Source organism: Salmo salar, chromosome ssa06 (genome assembly GCF_905237065.1).
Source record: "Salmo salar chromosome ssa06, Ssal_v3.1, whole genome shotgun sequence".
Lineage (NCBI taxonomy): Eukaryota > Metazoa > Chordata > Actinopteri > Salmoniformes > Salmonidae > Salmo > Salmo salar.
In genome coordinates, this window is record NC_059447.1 from 32,994,198 (window position 1) to 33,011,331 (window position 17,134).

A 17,134-nucleotide genomic window follows, 5' to 3' on the forward strand; every position below is an offset into this window, starting at 1 on the left:
TTTTCCAAGCTGTTTAAAGGCACAGTCAACTTAGTGTATGTAAACTTCCGACCCACTGGAATTGTGATACAGTGAATTATAAGTGAAATAATCTGTCTGTAAACAATTGTTGGAAAGATTACTTGTGTCATGCACAAAGTAGATGTCCTAACCGACTTGCCAAAACTATAATTTGTTAACAAGAAATTTGTGGAGTGTTTGGAAAACAAGTTTTAATGACTCCAACCTAAGTGTATGCAAACTTCCGACTTTAACTGTACATTTTATGTATGGTCCCAGGAATCAAACCCACTACCCTGGCATTACAAGTGCCATGCTCTACCAACTGAGCTACAGAGGAAGTTGTATTGTTTTGCTCATCTGGGGTTCTGTGTACTGTAATAGTCAACTCAGTCAAAAATATTTTGGCTGCATTATCTTTTCTCCTGTTTTATTTTTTTGACAACCTTGAGTGGATGCCTTGTGATGCATTGTACTTGTGTGAGGGTGTCTAGACTAGACAAAGGGGATTTTACTGTTGTGGTGCTGTGAGAAAATGTGTTTCACTCAGGATATTGTACAGTCACCATGGGCTTCCATGGGCATTGCTAGCAGTGCACTGTACATTTTTTGTCATTGTTATCATGTCTGAAGATTCATTCATTGAAATGTTCTCTATGCCATGAAGTCAACATTTTAATTTTTCAACTATGAATGGCCCTGTAGACTCCTCAGTCCTCATTGACAAGTGTATAACATGAATAAATACATCGATTTATTTAAATAAAGAAATCATATTTAACAGGATTCCATACTGTTGAATTTATTTTAGCTGAGCAATAACATGAAGGAAGTGAACATTGGGTCGCGCGTCAACTTGCCTACATATTACAAAGAAGGTGTGGCCAAATATACAGTTTAAGTTTCTGTAGCCTACTCGATTAGCCAGGAGGGCTGACGTGCGACCCACGGACCTAGAGAGGCTACATGATAGAATGTGGTTAATGAATTGTCTTTTTTACCAAACGTCCATCTACGAAAACAACGGTGTACCGTGTAGCTGCTGCTGTTCATCAGTCAATTCGTCCACATCCAGTGTCAGCGTACAGTGACAAAATGCAAGGCAGGTGCGTCTCTGTAGGATGGTTACTGTATCATTGTATTATAGGCTATACTGTAATAGTAAAGTGTATTTGTACCACCTGTAAAGCAGACTTTTGCGATAGTGTTGTAATAGTGATTGCTGCAATGTAGAGTTTGCTGTTTTTACATCTAGAACTCTAATACATATATGTTACTTTTAATGATCTCAGTCATAGATCACTGCACATTGATATCAATGTCACTGTTGCTTATGAGCAGTTTTTTGTAAATAGCCTAGGTCAGCAATAGTTTACATGTAGGCTTATGCTGAGCCAGTCAGCTGGGTTCTCTAGGGAGTTTATCACGCTAGGCTTGCTCTTTTGAAAGTTTACTTCAGTGACAAATTACTTAAAAGTTTTATACAATTAGACTAGGATTGATTGAAAGAAAGCAACTTGAAGTCAACTTTGAAAGTAGGAAACATTGCTAGCGCAACGACAGTGAATGATACTAAACTTGTATCTGGAATTTGGTGGAAGGAGGATTGACTGACTGTAATGTGTCATGCGTTCAGTATTCACATGTGCATTATGTCAATTGCATAGAGAACTCAATAGTTCTGAAAATCGTTGTCATAGCAGAGGAAGTCTCGCATTCATCCAGAAATCATTCTGATCTGTGTAGTTAATAAATATCTTCATTATTGGTCTTTCTGCCTTTCAGTTTGTCAGAGATTACTTCTCAGTTTATAACTAGTCGCCATGCTCTCTACACCCACACATTTCTGTAGACAGGAAACAGGTTAATTCTGGCCTCAAAGTGTGATCTGAGGAGGCTTACTGTCAGGGGCGAAAATCTGATATCAACTTTGGAGGGGACAATTACATTACATTTTCTCAAGAGCAATTCCTGAGGGGGACACCAAAAGTAGTGCTGTAACACATAGCCTACGTTTAATATGGTAAATGTATATTGAGGAACCAAAGAAATAAGGTGTTTGCCGTACTCCTAACTACCGGTACCCAAAACTACACAACTAATCACAACAGCAATACCATTGCGCTTTAACAAATCTTAGTTCAGTCACCAGTTTAAGTTGAGAGTGGGGGTGTCCATGGCATTTTCCAATTATGTTCCTATTTTACAAGTCAAAAAAATGGAGAACCTTTCATAATGTTGCCAAACAAAGACTCAAGAAACTTACCTGAGACTCCCTGTCTCTGCCAGTCTGTCCCTGCATATCTGTCCCCAACTCTGCTGTCTGTGTGCCATCTGTTGCCTGCTCTGCCTAATGACATCATTGTGAAACATTTCCATTAGAATTTCATTTCTTTCTTATGAACATTTTATCAACTAGTCTTTGAGATATTAGGCTACTAGGGTTCTTACTTTGCGTTTTGGTGTACTGAAAAATACTCTGATGTCTGTCTTTTTTCTGCAATTTTTCTACCTGGTTGGCTACACACACACAGTATGTAGGTTATTTACAGTAGGAGATGGGCTTCTATCATCTTATCTTCTATCATTCTATATGGGCTTCTATCATCTTATCTTCTATCATTCTATATGGGCTTCGATCTAAAAGGTAGCTAGCTAGCAAATGTGAAACGGATTGCAGTGACAAGAGTTGACAGCTGTATGAGTTCACCATTTACACAACATATGCTGCAACCTTTTGTAATTTTAATCGTTTGTTTCATATTGGCTGGCTTCTAACAATAGCTGAATTTGCAAAGCTAGCGAGCACCAATTCAGTGGTGTTTGCTATAATCTTTGCTACCCGGGTTAAATAAAGGTGAAATAAAATATATAAATAAAAGTTCCCTTGCGACAATTTAGCTTTTGCAACGAGACCATTAAATATATTTAAAACAATGGTAGAAGAGAGTGTAGTTCTGTTCAGTTTATCGCTAACCTTATCACAGGGACTTTGAAGCACTAACTTACATGCATGCTGATCTTGGAATAAATTGACGATAGCAAAGATTCCATCTTTGACGACGCCACATAAATGGAATAGGTACTAGCTAGCTTAATAGTTAATATTTGCGCGCTAGCTCTGCATATTCAGCTAGTGTGTGTGCGCGATTGACTGGATTAACCTCACGTCAGTTACGTGCATTGAGTGCCTTTCAGACAGTAGATACGACCTCTACGTTACCTCGCAAGCTAAGGAACTGGCAGTGGATCAAACCATTGTGAGGCAAAGGGTGGGGGGGGTTGCAATCTTTTGAAACTTAAAAACGAGCTATTAAGTGTCTATAATCAGCACAATTGCTTTCATTGCGTATTATTAATATTATTTAAATTACATAGTTATGTTTCAGTGATATATTGGGGGGGACAAATCATATTTTTCCCAGGATGGGGGGGTCGTGTCCCCCCGTCCCCCCCCAGGATTTCCGCCCCTGCTTACTGTACTGTACGCTGTGTGTTGATGCGGAACGGCAGCATTAGACCGTTTTAGTTTGTATGAATGTAATAGGGGTTTTCGTGTACGTTTGTAAATCAATTCATCTTTATAATTTGTCTATATAGTTTCTCCCAAAGTGTCCCTGTATGTATCGACTTTGGTGTCTGATATGTTAGGTGTCTCTTATCAAGTGAATTATCAGAAAGTCTTCATGTTTTTATGAGTTGAGGAGAAGGCCCCCCACCTTCCGTTCCTTGGTTGTCTTAGAGTGCATTTGGAAAGTATTCAGACCCCTTGACTTTTTCCACGTTTTGTTACATTACAGCCTTACTCTAAAATGGATTAAATAGATTTTTCCCTCATCAATCTGCACATAATACCCCATAATGACAAAGCAAAAATAGTTTACAAAAAAATGTTTGCAAATGTATTGTAAATGTGAAATATCACATTTACATAAGACCCTTTACTCAGTCATTTGTTGAAGCACCTTTGGCAGCGATTACAGCATCATGTCTTCTTGGTTGTGACGCTACAAGCTTGGCACACCTGTATTTGGGATCCTCTCAAGCTCTGTCAAGTTGGATGGGGAGCGTCGCAGCACAGCTATTTTCAGGTCTTTCCACAAATGTTCAATCGAGTTCAAGTCCGGGCTCTGACTGGGCCACTCAAAGACATTCAGAGACTTGTCCCAAAGCCACTCCTGCATTGTCTTGGCTGTGTGCAATTTTTGAATAAGGCTGTAACATAACAAAATGTGGAAAAAGTAAAGGTGTCTGAATACTTTCCGAAAGCACTGTAAATCCACAGTGTACAGTACATGTGGTGTCATCAACCTCTGCTCCTTTATCTAGGTGGGAGCCCATGATGCTGAAATGTGATGTTTGACCTCCAAATTCTCTTGGGATGAATAAGGAAACAACCCCATGGAACCCTCCAGTAGGTAAACGTTCACTTACTCAGTCTTTGATCTCATACAGTATTTAAATGATTTCTATATACTTTGCTCTTTACTGTTGTTTGTCCCTTTTAATGACTTGGGTAGACTGACGTCTAGTAGTAAGAATCCCCACACATAGGACCACTGTGTTTTTAAACAGAGCTGCTATCTTGTCAAAATATGACATTTGATGTTTATAACTCTATTATTGTAGCTGCCAGTATGTCGTCAGCAGTGGAGGCCAGTATGTACAACAGTATCCAGGCCATCCTCAGACAGGCTGCCTCCTCATGCAACAAAGGTACATTATCAGTGCATACAACAATAAAAAGTCAACGATTATCACATTGATCATTATGTGGCATAATTATCTATTATACAATATTAATAGTATTACACAATTTAATAGACTTGAGGACATTATGTGGTCAATTCAGCAGCCTTGTATGACTTCCTGAAGGTATGTTGAGGTGGACTCTTCATAAGAAGGTGGAGACCCATCCATCTAACAGTGTCTCACTGGTCAGCGTTCTGGTCAAAGAGCTAGAGAAGGTTGGTCTGACACTACTAGAGTATTCTGTTCTTGCAGAATGACACATGGCATGCCCTTTGTCTTCAGAAGTACAATTGGCCATTTTAATTGTCAGTTTGATGATGAAAGCTTCCTTCATTTGTTGATTCAGGTGGAGAGGCTTGACTATAAGATGCATGTCATTCCATTGCTTCACACTCTCAACTATGTTATTATTCAGGTCAGATTCATTTACCTTACCTTCATCTGAAATAACCTTGATCAGAGAGTAGCTGTCCTGTATTACTGACGTCTTGTTCACTGTGTTATTTCCACATACAGTGGGGGAAAAAGTATTTGATCCCCTGCTGATTTTGTATGTTTGCCCACTGACAAAGAAATGATCAGTCTATAATTTTTAATGTTAGGTTTATTTGAACAGTGAGAGACAGAATAACAACAAAAATATTGAGAAAAACGCATGTCAAAAATGTTATAAATTGATTTGCATTTTAATGAGGGAAATAAGTATTTGACCCCCTCTTAATCAGAAAGATTTCTGGCTCCCAGGTGTCTTTTATACAGGTAACGAGCTGAGATTAGGAGCACACTCTTAAAGGGAGTGCTCCTAACCGCAGCTTGTTACCTGTATAAAAGACACCTGTCCACAGAAGCAATAAATCAATCCGATTCCAAACTCTCCACCATGGCCAAGACCAAAGAGCTCTCCAAGGATGTCAGGGACAAGATTGTAGACCTACACAAGGCTGGAATGGGCTACAAGACCATCGCCAAGCAGCTTGGTGAGAAGGTGACAACATTTGGTGCGATTATTCGCAAATGGAAGAAACACAAAAGAACTGTCAATATCCCTCGGCCTGGGGCTCCATGCAAGATCTCACCTCGTGGAGTTGCAATGATCATGAGAACGGTGAGGAATCCGCCCAGAACTACACGGGAGGATCTTGTCAATGATCTCAAGGCAGCTGGGACCATAGTCACCAAGAAAACAATTGGTAACACACTACACCGTGAAGGACTGAAATCCTGCAGCGCCCGCAAGGTCCCCCTGCTCAAGAATCCATATACATGCCCGTCTGAAGTTTGCCAATGAACATCTGAATGATTCAGAGGACAACTGGTGAAAGTGTTGTGGTCAGATGAGACCAAAATGGAGCTCTTTGGCATCAACTCAACTCGCCATGTTTGGAGGAGGAGGAATGCTGCCTATGACCCCAAGAACACCATCTCCACCGTCAAACATGGAAGTGGAAACATTATGCTTTGGGGGTGTTTTTCTGCTAAGGGGACAGGACAACTTCACCGCATCATTTGACGGGGCCATGTACTGTCAAATCTTGGGTGAGAACCTCCTTCCCTCAGCCAGGGCATTGAAAATGGGTCGTGGATGGGTATTCCAGCATGACAATGACCCAAAACACACGTCCAAGGCAACAAAGGAGTGGCTCAAGAAGAAGCACATTAAGGTCCTGGAGTGGCCTAGCTAGTCTCCAGACCTTAATCCCATAGAAAATCTGTGGAGGGAGCTGAAGGTTCGAGTTGCCAAATGTCAGCCTCGAAACCTTAATGACTTGGAGAAGATCTGCAAAGAGGAGTGGGACAAAATCCCTCCTGAGATGTGTGCAAACCTGCTGGCCAACTACAAGAAACGTCTGACCTCTGTGATTGCCAACAAGGGTTTTGCCACCAAGTACTAAGTCATGTTTTGCAGAGGGGTCAAATACTTATTTCCCTCATTAAAATGTAAATCATTTTATAACATTTTTGACATGCGTTTTTCTGGATGTTTTGTTGTTATTCTGTCTATCACTGTTCATATAAACCTACCATTATAATTATAGACTGATCATTTCTTTGTAAGTGGGCAAACATACAAAATCAGCAGGGGACCAAATGCTTTTTTCCCCCACTGTATCATATATCCGTTGATTTCCTTGTTGATTTCCTGGTTATCTTTATCCTGCTGAGAATAATTATATTGTTCCTTGTTTGTTTTATTTTTGGATGCCCTATTCAAACTATGTGATGTTTGTTTTTACTTTCCAATCAGCTCTGATATATGTGTCTGATTGTGATGGCTGCTCTTTTTATTCCGGTGTATCGGCAGCAGTCTGGCCACATTCCATGTAACCTGTTTCAGAGAGTGTATGAGTGCTTCAAAAGGCTGCTAACACTTCCAGAGCCCTACTGTACTATCGCGCTGAGATACATGAGAAGCATAAAGATGGAGCAGATCACACCAGGTACTCATCACTAGCACTTTACATAGTGGCATGTACTGTAGCACAAGCACATTTTAATCATATGAATACAGTATACAGTTCTCCAAGCATTTATTTACCTTACACCCTTTGTTCTGCTAAAGCTCCCTCCCCTACAATAACTTCCTCCACAGGAGCTTTGTATCAGAGAAGGGTAATTGCTGAGCAGAGCCTAAGGAACAAACATTTTCCCCAGCAGGAAAAGTGAGTTTCAAACACCCACGAACACATATGCCATCAGAAGATATTTTACACTTCCCACTGAAGTCAGTTTGTAGTCACTAAGCAACAGCTGACTAATTTAATCATGGTCATTTCTCATAAGGTGAGGGTGGGGGTTTGTTTGCTTATGTGTGAGCTTGGGTGTCACTTTCCCTTTCACAAACTGATGCTTGTAAATGAGTACTTTCTCGTCAGCTACTCTGAGATGATGCTGTATCCACAATAGCTGTGCTGACTGGCTGCCCCTCTGACTGTGTCCACTGTAGGGTATTTGTGTTTGCAGACCCGGCTGTGTTCTCAGGGTCCCTGTGGCAGGCGGTGAGGGCAGACCTGGTGCTGGCCAGCCCCCAAAGTGACACACTGGCAAGACGGGTGCTACTGCACACTCTGCAGGCTGGACTGGTGAAGGCCTGTCATGGTCCCATACTGACTCAAGCTCTGGAGGTGAGGGAGGTCAATGGGCTGTGATGATATGAGACGTTTGGATTAATTGATTTCATATCTTGGTATTTGTGTGCATCAGATGGATAATGAAATCACGTGTGTGCCTGCGTGTGTGCGGGCGTGCATGTGTGTGTGTGCCGCAGGATCTAGGAGAAGATGTGGAGCACTACTTCCAGGAGGTGGTGTTAGCTGTAGAGCAGAGTATAGAGAACGGCGAGGCCGGCTATGACCAGTACCAGACCAGGCTACAGCACATCTACAATGACATCCTGACCTCTGCTAACCAAGGTGTGTGTAAAGGAGGATAGGGTTGGGTGGTATCCAGATTTTCCTAACGGCATGCCATCCTTATGGTATTACAGGTTTAGTACACAAGGGGGCACCAGAAAACCCATTGGGCGTCTATTACCGTAATGCTAACTAAATTAGCACAAGTCATAGCGAATTTCCATGAAGGCTGCTAGCTAAATATGCTAACAAGCGCAAACGAAAATAAACGAATTGCAAAGACAGGCAATCCAGCTCATAAAGTTATACATACAGTACCAGTCAAAAGTTTGGCACCTACTTATTCCATGGATTTTCTTTATTTTTACTATTTTCTACATTGTAGGATAGTAGTGAAGACATCAGAACTATGAAATAACACATATGGAATCAAGTAATAACCAAAAAAGTGTTCAACAAATCTAAATCTATTTTATATTTGAGATTCTTCAAAGTAGCCACCCTTTGCCTTGATGAGAGCTTTGCACAATTTTGGCATTCTCTCAACCAGCTTCATGTGGTAGTCACCTGGAATGCATTTCAATTAACAGGTGTGCCTTGTTAAAAGTTCATTTGTGGAATTTCTTTCCTTCTTAATGCATTTGAGCCAATCAGTTGTGTTGTGACAAGGTAGGGTTGGTATACAGAAGATAGCCCTATTTGTTAAAAGACCAAATAGGGCAAGAACAGCTCAAATAAGCAAAGAGAAAAGACAGTCCATAATTACTTGAAGATATGAAGGTCAGTCAATCCGGAAAATGTCAAGAACTTTGAAAGTTTCTTAAAGTGCAGTTGCAAAAACCATCAAGCGCCATGATGAAACTGGCTCTCATGAGGACCGCCACAGGGAAGGAAGACCCAGAGTTACCTCTGCTGCGGAAGATATGCCCAAATAAATGCTTCACAGAGTTCAAGTAACAGACACATCTCAACATCAACTGTTCAGAGGAGACTGCGAGAATCAGGCCTTCATGGTCAAATGCCTGCAAAGAAACCACTACTAAAGTACACCAATAAGATGAAGAGACTTGCTTGGGCCAAGAAACACGAGCAATGGACATTAGACCGGTCCTTTGGTCTGATGAGTCCAAATTTGAGAGCTTTGTTTCCAACTGCCGTGTCTTTGTGAGATGCAGAGTAGGTGAACAGATGATCTCTGCATGTGTGGTTCACACCGTGAAGCATGGAGGAGGAGGTGTGATGGTGTGGGGGTGCTTTGCTGGTTACACTGTCAATGATTATTTAGAATTCAAGGCACACTTAACCAGCATGGCTACCACAGCATTCTGCAGCAATACGCCATCCCATCTGGTTTTAATTTAGTGGGACTATAATTTGTTTTTCAACAGGACAATGACCCAACTCACCTCCAAGCTGTGTAAGGGCTATTTGACCAAGAAGGAGAGTGATGGAATGCTGCATCAGATGACCTGGCCTCCACAATCACCCAACCTCAACCCAATTGAGATGGTTTGGGATGAGTTGGACCGCAGAGTGAAGGAAAAGCAGCCAACAAGTGCTTAGCATAGAGTGGCTACTTCGAAGAATCTCAAATATAAAATGTATAGCGATTTTTTTTAACACTTCTTTGGTTACTACATGATTCCATATGTGTTATTTAATCGTTTTGATGTCTTCACTTTTATTCTACAATGTAGAAAATAGTAAAAATCAAGAAAAACCCTTGAATGAGTAGGTGTGTCCAAACTTTTGACTAGTACTGTATATAGGTAGGAGCTACCGAATGTCATTTTCGTGAGTTTGGACATTGTACAAGTGAATGTGAATGAGAGACGTGTAAATGAACAAAGTTTTGATGCATGCTTGTTTGAAGGAAGAACCGTTCTGGCTCTGGAGCAGACTGTGTCTGTGTGGAGTCTGGAGTTGCTAGGGCAATGGGCCTGCCTGCTCTGGTCAGAGAAGTGGGAAGAAGTAGTAGATAGCCAAGAACGTAGAGGAGAAAAAACGCAAAGAAATCACAATAGCATTGGCAGCTGTACAGGTTTCTCAAACATGGCAGAACGCTAACACCATATGATTCCCTGTCACCTTCTTAATTCAGCCACTTACTTAGATAACTAGCAAGTTAAACTTAGGGGTCGCGTTAACAAAGAATTCTGCGTTTTTCACGAAGAAAATAAAAACGCATAAGAAATACCTTGATGCGTTTTATAAACGCAGATATAAAATGCTTCTTAATGTCATTTCTGCTCGGCATCAGACTAATTTTGTGCTTCAGTTGCACTTCTCCACTTGGATGAGAATTCACAAAAGGGCATTCTATCAGCAGACAGCCTAATGTGTAGCTACCTTTCTCTGGTACTTTTCATTTTAGCCTACATTTCTCAGGTAAAATGCTAGAATAACTTTAAGCAAAACATTAGGAAATGTAGCTGGCTACATTCTTTCTATGATAAGCATTAGAAATATGTTTTAAAAGACCTTGATTTTTAATACGTGACAAATAGGATATTCACTGTTTATTGTGTTATGTTCACTCTCTCTCTGTTCAGACCCAAAGGCCCGTGGCTCTCTTTCTAACACTCCATTGCCCTCTCCAAAGATTCACTTCCACCTGTGGACAAACGAAGAGGAGCTGTGTGAGTCAACATTAGAGAACCTTAGTTTCTAGGGTATTATAAAGACTTGAAAATTCTGTCAAATCAGACTAATAGATAGTGTGGCAATCTTGAACCTTTCATATTTTTCTATAGGGAATGAGCTGGTGAACTTCACCCTAAACGTTTCCACCTCTGAGCGGAACTCTATGTACCAGGAGGAGGAAGAGGAGGATGTTTCTAAGAGGGTTTCCCTCCTGTCTGTTGATAGTGGAATAGAGAAGGACCTGTCTGACATGGAGGAGCGGGAACAGAGGAATCCATTCACCCGGTCAGAGGGTTTCAGAGGGAGAATGAAGCCAGAAGATAAAATGGCTCTGGTACAGGAAAACATCAAGGGGCCCACCAGTAGCACCCCTCTCCCTAAAGAGGAGGGGAACCATACCGCACGCATAGTGATGATGGGAGACGACAGGGTGCTGGGGAGACTGGCCAAGGCGTATCACTCCATCCGGTAGGAAGTACTTCTACTGTTCCTTAATGTCCCTTAATACCTAGTCTCATCCTCATACATGTGAAATTCTGTTTTTATCCAAAGTGACTTACAGTCATGCGTGCATACATTTTTATGTATGGGTAGTGCTGGAAGTTGAACCCACTATCCTGGCGTTGCAAACACCATGCTCTACCAACTGATATACAGAGGACTACTGTACCCTGTAATTACACTGTAATTCTGTCATTTAGAAATGTGTGTGAACTGTTTTACAATGTGCATTGCTTTTGTGTGCAGAAAAAGGGAGGCAAAACATCACATCTTGACCAAGAGAGTGAACGTACAGATATACTACATCCCTGTCACTGATGAGTCTATCGTCAATTCACCTGTGAGCAATAATCCAGTCCAAAATCCAATAGTACCAATAATGTAAAATAAACATCCATCTCATGCTGCACATGTACAGTAACCGGTATGATTTGCTAGGTTATGGAACCAGTCTTTTCTCTTTTTCAGGAAAGCACATCACAAGTTGGAGACAGGTTGTCTCTAGCTTCGTTCTTAGGAAGGGTCGATCCCTGGTACGAAAGCAACATCAACAGTTTGGGAGCCATGATTCCAAAGCTGGCAGGAACGGTAATGAGTACTAATACATGCATTGTTTTATAAAGTCATCTAATTCTGATCATGATTGTCCAGAAAGATTCATCAAATGGGTTCAAGGATACCTAAATAGAAAGGGGTTTTAAGAGAGAACTAGACATCCAGTCATGTCACAGTGAGACCTAATACTGTGTCTACTATGTGCCGTTGCAGCAGTCCAGTCGCAGCAGGTCATCAGAACCCAATCACTTCCTTGTGGACGTCCTCTCCTACTACCTTCGCTGTGGCCTACAGCCTGTCCACTTCACACTCTACTCTGTCAAGGTCAGCTCCCAGAGATACATCCACATGTCATAGTCACGTGTGTGTTAGCAGCAGGATGATACACAAACATATGGCAGCCCATGAATAGTTCATACTGAAGAGTTCATAGCCCAGTATAACATAATGATGACGGTTATCATCAGGGGTTATATTGGGAATTTGGAGGTTGGAAAGCCCTACTTGATGAAGGGGGGGTTGGAGTTGAAGTTAGGGTTAAGGCTGGAGCTAGGGTTAAGTTTGTCGTTGAGGCTAGGTTTGGGGTTTAACCGGGATGTGGACATGAAGCTAGCATTATGGTTAGGGTTGAGGCTAGGTTTAGGGTTGAACTAGGATGTGGACATGGGGCTAGGATTAGGGTTGTGGTTGAGGCTAGGTTAAGGGTTGAACTGGGATGTAGACATGAAGCTAGGGTTAGGGTTGTGGTTGAGGGTTAGGGTTTAACAAGGATGTGGACATGAAGCTAGGGTTGTGGTTGAGGGTTAGGGTTTAACAAGGATGTGGACATGAAGCTAGGGTTAGGGTTGTGGTTGAGGGTTAGGGTTTAACAAGGATGTGGACATGAAGCTAGGGTTAGGGTTGTGGTTGAGGGTTAGGGTTTAACAAGGATGTGGACATGAAGCTAGGGTTAGGGTTGCTGTCATCCTAGGGTACCCAAGCCTTTATCCTAACCTTGGTTTATCATACGTTTTATCCTACTTTGTTCTTTGGACCTGTAAATTGCTGGAGTTTGGCTTTCCCTTTGACCCAAGGTGCAGGAGCCCTGCTTCGAGTAGCTCCGGCACAATTTAACCACTTGTTATTATTAAGAAAAAAACAACACAATTTCTCCCCAATTTGAGCTTGTTCTTGTTGCCCTATTGTGGTTTTAGATCTCTGTCTCTGGCCAGACTGGCAGCCCTGTGGACGAGGTGTTTGTGTCCCACCTGGATGCTGAGTTCCCGGAGTTTAAAACACTCAGAGAAAATCTAAGACAAGGTACTGTTGTCACAACTGTGAATGCAGCATGAACCGTGTTGTCAGGACAGGGACAGAAACTAAATTGTCCTGTTACTGCTTCTGTTGGTGATTGCATAATGTCTCTCTGCAGAGAGATCTAGTAGGCGACGAACCAGGAAGACACATGGAACCTGTGGAGCGGTGGTTTCTATGAATTACAGTAAGGTACTTTCTGAAGGCTTCCTTCACTATTTGTGTTATAGAGTATTTGATTAGTGGTTAGTGAATGTGTTCATGCTTGGTTAGTGTAGTCACGGTATCATTGTAATAATTTAGGAACAAGTAGTACACATTTAAATGAAAAGTAACAACTATGGAAATATCTAGATATCCTTTAAATCCGTACGGCATAATGTCTTAACTACAGTACCAAATGTGTATGTGTCTCAAATGCTTTCTGCAGGTCTCCTTGAGCAAACAAGAGGTTGTCCAGGGTATGTCAGTCATGACATGTGGAGTGGTCATCAGTGCAATATCACCCAATGAAACAGAAGGTTTGCATTACAACATGCAGTAACTACCTAGCTGTTCTCAATGGCAACTTGGTTTCATTACCTCAAATCAACAATTTGTCATCCCTACTTTCCCAGGTCTTGATTTCCTCACTGTCAATTTTGACAGTACAAATCCAAAATGCTGCACGGTAAGGATATTTCTGAATGTGTGATAATAAATCATTGAGACCCCAGTAACACCATATGGAAAAGTACTAAAACTGTCAGTCAGGCAACACACTGACAGATGTGGTTTCTTGATCTCATCCTCATGTCTCACCTCCAAAGTAGATTATTGATTAAGGCAATTATATATAATGGGTATGCATACAGTACTGCAGTTTGGAGTAACATCCCACAATGATTTTTGCTCCTAACCTATCAGGATATTTAATTTGACCATGCTATGTTGACAGGAGATCAGAACCCAAAACATTAAAATCAGAATCCTGGAGGATAAGACTTTCACTGTCTGTCTGGACAAAGACTGTCGCAGGAAATACACACATGTCCAAAGGTCAGAGATCACACTCATCAGCAATAGAATGCCATGATGCTCCACCATCTCTACTATTGATGAATACTATACAGTAGTTATTTGGTTGTCTTTTACAGAGAATTTCCCTGGGCTCAAACTGTAATAACTAAGTAACTAACACTCTTTTACAGCATTGAGATCTCTCCATGTTTGGATCCAGGGTATTGCCTCCAGACAAGTTCCAAGTCCAAGTTCAGTGTGGGAGAGGAGAGGGAGGTGGGGCTGAGCAAATACATGTGCAAGATCCTGCCTCTGCCAATCAACACCTTCACTGGCATCAACCACTGAGGGGATTTGATTATTTAGCCCGGGCTCTGTCCCGGGCGTGAGCCAGGTGCCCCGGTCTGGCCAACGGCGAAGTAAGCTAAAAAATAAAAGTGACGTCGGTTATGCACGTGGAGTAATGAGTAGGATTCACATACGAAATTTTGATTAAAAAGTGTTTTATCTGCCTTCCCAATGAAATCTAGTTTGAAAATTCGAACATATATTTTATGAAAAGAGATGTATGTATTTTTTATTGTATTTTATTATGATCCCCATTAGCTGTTGCAAAAGCAGCAGCTACTTTTCCTGGGTTCCACACAAAACACGAAACATTACATAATACAGAACATTAATAGACAAGAACAGCTCAAAGACAGAACTACATACATTTAAAAAAAAAGGCACATGTAGCCTACATATCCATGCATACACACAAACTATCTAGGTCAAATAGGGGAGAGGCGTTGTACCGCGAGGTGTTGCTTTATCTGTTTTTTTTAAACCAGGTTTGCTGTTTATTTGAGCAATATAAGATAATGGCTCTATATATAATACTGTATGCTTTCTTAAATTCGTTCTGGATTTGGGGACCGTGAAAAGACCCCTGGTGGCATGTCTGGTTGGGTACGTGTGTGTGTCAGTTGTGTGTAAGCTGACGGTGCAAACAATTTGGGATTTTCAACACAATGTTTCTTATAAAAAGAAGAAGTGATGCAGTCGGTCTCTCCTTTATATCAGCCCTCTGTGTCACGCCTGCTCCCACTCTTCCCCCCTGGCACTCGAGGGCGCCAGGCTCCCCAGCATTGCGCACTCCTGCCATCATCATTACACACACCTGCCTTTCCCCGTCACGCGCATCAGCGATTATTGGACTCACCTGGACTCAATCACCTCTGTCATTACCATCCCTATATTTGTCTGGTTCCCCACTCTGTTCCCTGCTTCTGCATTAATTGTTGTTTGTCTTTGTTTACCCGTGTGCTGACACTGTTCCTGTTCTGTTCCTAATTAAATGTTTGACTCCCTGTACCTGCTTCTCATCTCCAGCGTCGGTCATTACACTCTGACTATAATAAAGAGCAAGACATGCCGCTCTGTGCTGGGCCATATGTTTTGACCATGACAGTTTACAATCTAAGGTACTGGCAAGTAATTTAGTCTCCTCAACTTGTTCAAAAGCCACACAATTCATTACCAGATTCAGCTGAGGTTTAGAACTTAGGGAATGATTTGTACCAAATACAATGCTCTTAGTTTTAAAGATGTTCAGGATCAGTTTATTATTGACCACCCAACAGACTGCAACTCTTTTTAGGGTTTCAGTGACTTCATTACCTGTGGTTGCTGATGTGTATATGGTTGAATCATCAGCATGGACACACATGCTTTGCTTAATGCCAGTGGCAGGTCATTGGTAAAAATAGAAAAGAGTGGAGGGCCTAGAGAGCTGCCCTGCGGTACAACACACAACACACTTTTACAAGCTCCCTCATGACGCCAGGACAGCGGAGTCAATCACCACCATCCGGAGACATCTGAAACCCCACCTCTTTAAGGAATACCTGGGATAGGATAAAGTAATCCTTCTAACCCACCCCCCCCCAAAAAGAAAAAAAAATATAGATGTACTATTATAAAGTGGTTGTTCCACTGGATATCATAAGGTGAATGCACCAATTTGTAAGTTGCTCTGGATAAGAGCGTCTGCTAAATGATGTAAATGATATTAGAGAAGCTTCCATTAAAGAAACCCCTTTGAGTTGTATTAGATAGATAGCTCTGAATTCACAATATGGCAGAGGTTGAAAAGCCATAACACATACGTTTTTTTCAACAACAGGTTATGGTAAATAATATCAAAGGCTGAATGAAATCTAACAGTACAGCTCCCACAATCTTCTTATTATCAATTTCTTTCAACCAATTATCAGTCATTTGTGTCAGTGCAGTACATGTTGAATGCCCTTCTCTATAAGCATGCTGAAAGTCTGTTGTTAATTTGTTTACAGAGAAATAGCATTGTATTTGGTCAAACACATTTTTTCCCCCCAACAGTTTGCTAAGAGCTGGCAGCAAGTTTATAAGTCTGCTGTTAGAACCAGTAAAGGCCACGTTACCACTCTTGGGTATCTGAATTACCTTGGCTTCCCTCCAAGCCTGAGGACAAAGACTTTCCTCTATGCTCAGATTAAAGAGATGAAAGATTGGAGTGGCTATAGAACCAGCTACTATCCTCAGTAGCTTTCCATCCAAGTTGTCATTGCCAGGAAGTTTGTCTTTATTGATTGGTAACAATAATTTTCCACCTGTCCCACACTAACTTTACAAAATTCAAACTTACAATGCTTTTCTTTCATTCTTTTTTTATTTTTTATGCATGAATATGATGGCTCACTGTTCATTGTTGGCATTTCCTGCCTAAGTTTGCCCACTTAGCCAATGAAGTAATCATTAAAATAATTGCCAACATCGAATGGTTTTGTGCTGAATAAGTCATCTGATTCAATGAAAGATGGAGTTGAATTTGTCTTTCTGCCCATAATTGCATTTAAAGTCCTCCAAAATGTTTTATATCATTGATCTTGGCTTCATAATACAATTTGTTCTTCTTTTTGATGCGTTTAGTCACATCATTTCTCAGTTTGCAGTAAGTCAGATGTGCAGCCAGACTTATTAGCCACTCCTTTTTCCTCATCTCTTTCAACCATACAGTT

The 17,134-nt window shown here is 41.3% G+C and overlaps 1 protein-coding gene across 8 annotated transcripts; it reads left to right on the forward strand.

Annotated features, from left to right (window-relative positions):
• The first annotated feature begins 885 nt into the window (after positions 1-885).
• LOC106607060 (phosphoinositide 3-kinase regulatory subunit 6) lies at positions 886-15,449 on the forward strand. Of its 8 annotated transcripts, none has more exons than XM_014203630.2 (20): positions 886-1,106; positions 4,330-4,418; positions 4,630-4,716; positions 4,876-4,967; positions 5,099-5,167; positions 7,055-7,190; positions 7,343-7,412; positions 7,697-7,874; positions 8,018-8,162; positions 10,655-10,741; positions 10,856-11,213; positions 11,493-11,586; positions 11,715-11,834; positions 12,015-12,125; positions 12,995-13,100; positions 13,213-13,286; positions 13,525-13,615; positions 13,712-13,764; positions 14,032-14,132; positions 14,285-15,449. In XM_014203630.2, exons 2-20 carry the CDS (start codon positions 4,382-4,384, stop codon positions 14,439-14,441), a joined length of 2,166 nt encoding a protein of 721 aa, XP_014059105.2. In that variant the 5' UTR covers positions 886-1,106; positions 4,330-4,381; the 3' UTR covers positions 14,442-15,449. The 8 variants fall into 8 exon arrangements, 7 of the variants coding, with proteins under 7 accessions (XP_014059105.2, XP_014059110.2, XP_014059106.2 ...); XM_014203635.2 differs by having other exon boundaries at positions 4,330-4,414; XR_006770198.1 differs by having other exon boundaries at positions 900-1,102; positions 13,213-13,281; positions 14,285-14,326.
• Positions 15,450-17,134: the final 1,685 nt, after the last annotated feature.